Raw genomic sequence first — 3,401 nt, 5'->3', positions numbered from 1 at the left:
TCCCAGGTTGGGGTGCTGGGCGGCAGAGGGGTGATCCTGGAGGAGGAGGCCCAGCTCAGCCACAGGAAGGAGCGGTCCAGGGGCATGTGCCAGAAGAGGTCAGGGTCAGAGCCCATGCAAGTGAGCACCACGGCACATCCCAGTCCTGGGGAGGAAGGAGTGAACCTTGACCTGGACCCAGAGCCCCTGGAAGTGGTCATCGGCAGCAAGGTCCCCTCGCAGTTCTAGTCCTGAGGTCCAGTGGGCTTGGTCACAGGTGCAAAGCCTGCTCCTGGGCCGGCTGGTGAGGCTGAGGCAAAGGGGCCCAGAGGTGGGGTGGGCTGAACGTGTGTGGTAGGGCGGGAGGCTTGGCCTTGGGGCCCAGCAGCAGGGCGGAGACGCACAGGAAAGCCTCGTCCAAGGAAGGTACTTTATTGCTGTTCTGTGGCCCAGAGCCTCCTTGTCACCAGGACATACAGCGCCCGTGCACCTGGAGCCCCTAGCACTGTCACTGTCACCTTCCAGGGATGAGCAGAGGGGGCCAGGCTGCTTCCAGGGACCTGGGCACCCAGCTCCTTAGGGAGGAGGGGAGCTCTAGGCTCCCTTGGGGTTGGTGACTTTGCCCAAAAAGATGATGCTCTGAGTCTCTTTGCAGAATATGGAAAGCAGAAAGGGCCTGTTGAAACTGACAGTTAGCGTGTGCAAGGGTAATGAAGTAAACATTATGACAGCCGTGACAGCAGCTCCTTCCGTGCCCTCCTCGCCCACGTCGAGCACGGCCTTGTGGACCACCTGTAGGGACACCGGAACATTACCACTGGAGACAGGGAGGCAGGGTGTGAGCAGGGGCCTGAGCGCCTCTGAGGACTGACGTTCCTCCACCTGCTCCTGGTCTGTCACTGTGCTGTCAACCTGTTCAATCTGTCTGTTTCCCATCCAACTATCAGCTGCTTTGCCGTTGTGATGCATGGATGTACAAAGGGAAGCTGAGAGTCCTGGGCCCAGGGTCAGAGAGGCAAAGAGCAGGGGCTCCTGGATCTGGATCCCTCTCTGTCTGAGTCCACAGACTCTGCTGTCCCCCAAGCACCCCCTAGTGTAGGGGGAGGGGCCAGATCGAGGCACTTTTCTTGCAGGGAACCGTCCACAGTCCTTCTATACCGAAGCTGCAGATGAGCGGCACTGCTTTCTGCGCCACTGTGGCCCCAGCTGACGTGTCCCTGAGCCCTCAGCTACCTTGCCTAGAATTGGCTTCCCAGCCCTGGACCACAAGGCCCCATGGGCCTCTGTGCCTCCTTTACCACGCCCTCTGGCAGGTGGGGTGCAGGGGAGACTGCAGGGCTGTCCAGCCACCCCCATTCATTCTAACTTCTCTGCTTCTAGGATGGCTGTACCAGGACCCCTGGGTCCTTCTCTCCTGCTCTTAGCATATTCATCATGATGGCTCTGAGCCATTGTTAGTACCTCTTACCTGCTCTGCCAGTTTCTTCATGCTGGGTAAGAACTATCACCATATTTTGTAGATGAAAAGAACTAAGGGCCACAGGATTTTATTTGCCTGTTTAGGCATGAAAAGTAGAGCTTGCAACGGGGTCCACTGATTCCACTCCAGGGGAATTCTTCCCCAATGATGGACTCCTGGTCACATTATATTTCAGGGAAGGTGGGGACAACTCCCAAGATGATTGTAACTCAGTCCTGGGGAGGGTGATTGATTTATAGGAAATTCAATGAATTTGCAAATTCAGAATTAGCCAAACATCTGCCTGTCTGCCCCCATTCAAGCTCCTATAAAAAGGATGAATTGTGCAAAGTTTAGACTTACCTGGGAAACTGCCAGCTTGTGGTCATCTGTGATTCCTGAGAAGTCCGCATCGCTGGTGAAGATTTTCTTGATACCCAGCTGGGAAAGGATGTCTTTCAGCTGGTAGTTGCTGGAGATGGAAAACCTTGGCAGCCTGAGTATATGTATAAGTCTAGGAATGAGAAAGATAAACTTGAATTCACGCTGGACAGTGTCTGCCTTTCTTCCACCTCACAGTTTGATCTTCTGTAGTTTCATCTCCAACCACCTCCTTAATACTGTAAAGATGAACATCCTTCCTCAGTGTCTAGACCCCTCAGGCTAACTCTCCTTAATTCCTAATTATGCATTCCTGACAGCAAGAGTCTAATGTCCCTAGGGCTGGGGCTGTGGTGTTGCCCACAAAGGTCCTTGCCTCTCCCCTGCACGGTTGCAGGCAAGGAAAACACCCTCCTCCAACAGGGATTTCACAATAGCTAGGAGATTGTGCCCGGGGGGCTGTTTCACAGGCACCAGGAAGGCTTCCTGCAGGAGATGGCATGTGGCCTGAGTCCCAGGGGAAGGGATGGATCTAACTGGGTGAAGAGGATCCTAGGAGGAGGTGGATGCACTTACAGGAATGTGGGAAGCCAGAGGGGCTGTTCCACAGTCCAAGGCTGGCCTGAGTGGCCTGAGTGCGGGCTGCAGTGAAGGAAGGAGCTGAACAGGGGCTTGGAGGGGATATGGGGGGCTGGGGGCTGCAGTCAGGGGACTTGGAGACATGAATCATCCAATTCAGAGTCTCCATCTTGCCTTCCCAGTTGAGGACAGAACAGCTTCAGCTCTGAGCAGAACCGCAGGCAGGTTCTTGGAGCAAGAGATGCTGTCTCCCACCCTGAGGCCTCCCTCCCTCTCTCTGTATTTCCCTTAACAGTCTTGTCAGGCTATCTGGTTTTAGATGCCAAATATGAGGAGTCTCCCCTTAAACTGTGGGGTGTCCGCACAGCTACCCACACCCCCTCCCTACCCGCTCCTGCAGACCCTGGCCCAGCTGCCTCTCCTTTTCTTGTCCCCCTGAGATCGGTCTCCTGAATCCCACCTCCTGTCTGTGTCTACCCTCGGTTTACCCAGAACTCAACCCCTCCCCATACTTGCAGGCTCCTCCTGGTCCAGCCCCCAGCGCCCTCCCCTGGGTGACCCCACTGGGCTCCTGGTTGCCTCCCTGTCTCCATTCAGGTCCTCTGCCATCTGCTCTCCACTCAGCACCCTGGGTGGTTCTTCTAAAACATCACTCAGCTCTTTCGCTCTTTGACTCAAAACCTTGTGATGAGTTTCCATTTCTCTTAGATGGTGGGGGAGTCAAGGGATCTGCAAGACTCCAACTGACCTGAGTCTTCCCTGAGGACCCTGACCTCTCCCAACTTCCCCTCGCACTCCCTCTGCTCTCCTGCTCTGGCCTCACTAATCCTCAATGACACCAGGCTCGCTCCTGCCTCAGAGGCTTTGCACTGGCTATTCCTTTGGTCAGCAATGCTTTTCCCCACAACATCCACATGACTCAGTCCCTCACCTCAAACATCACCTAAGTGCTATCCTAATTATAATCACAAACTACCCCTGGATCCAATTTTCCTTCTCTTTT

At 54.9% G+C, this 3,401-nt stretch overlaps 1 protein-coding gene across 1 annotated transcript in view; it reads right to left on the bottom strand.

The window, feature by feature from the left end:
* Positions 1-395: 395 nt before the first annotated feature.
* Positions 396-3,401, bottom strand: part of LOC104985871 (serpin A3-7-like) — a 10,602-nt gene continuing 7,596 nt past the window's right edge. Inside the window, exon 6 of the mRNA XM_010836267.1 lies at positions 396-771. Within this exon, the coding sequence (XP_010834569.1) occupies positions 574-771 (198 nt within the window). The 3' untranslated portion in view covers positions 396-573. The remainder of the gene's footprint in view (positions 772-3,401) is intronic.

The sequence above is a fragment of the Bison bison genome, unplaced genomic scaffold (assembly GCF_000754665.1).
Source record: "Bison bison bison isolate TAMUID 2011002044 unplaced genomic scaffold, Bison_UMD1.0 scf7180017864061, whole genome shotgun sequence".
NCBI classification, from domain to species: Eukaryota; Metazoa; Chordata; class Mammalia; order Artiodactyla; family Bovidae; genus Bison; species Bison bison.
The sequence above is the reverse complement of the archived record's forward strand: the minus strand, read 5'-3'. Positions and strand labels throughout refer to the sequence as shown.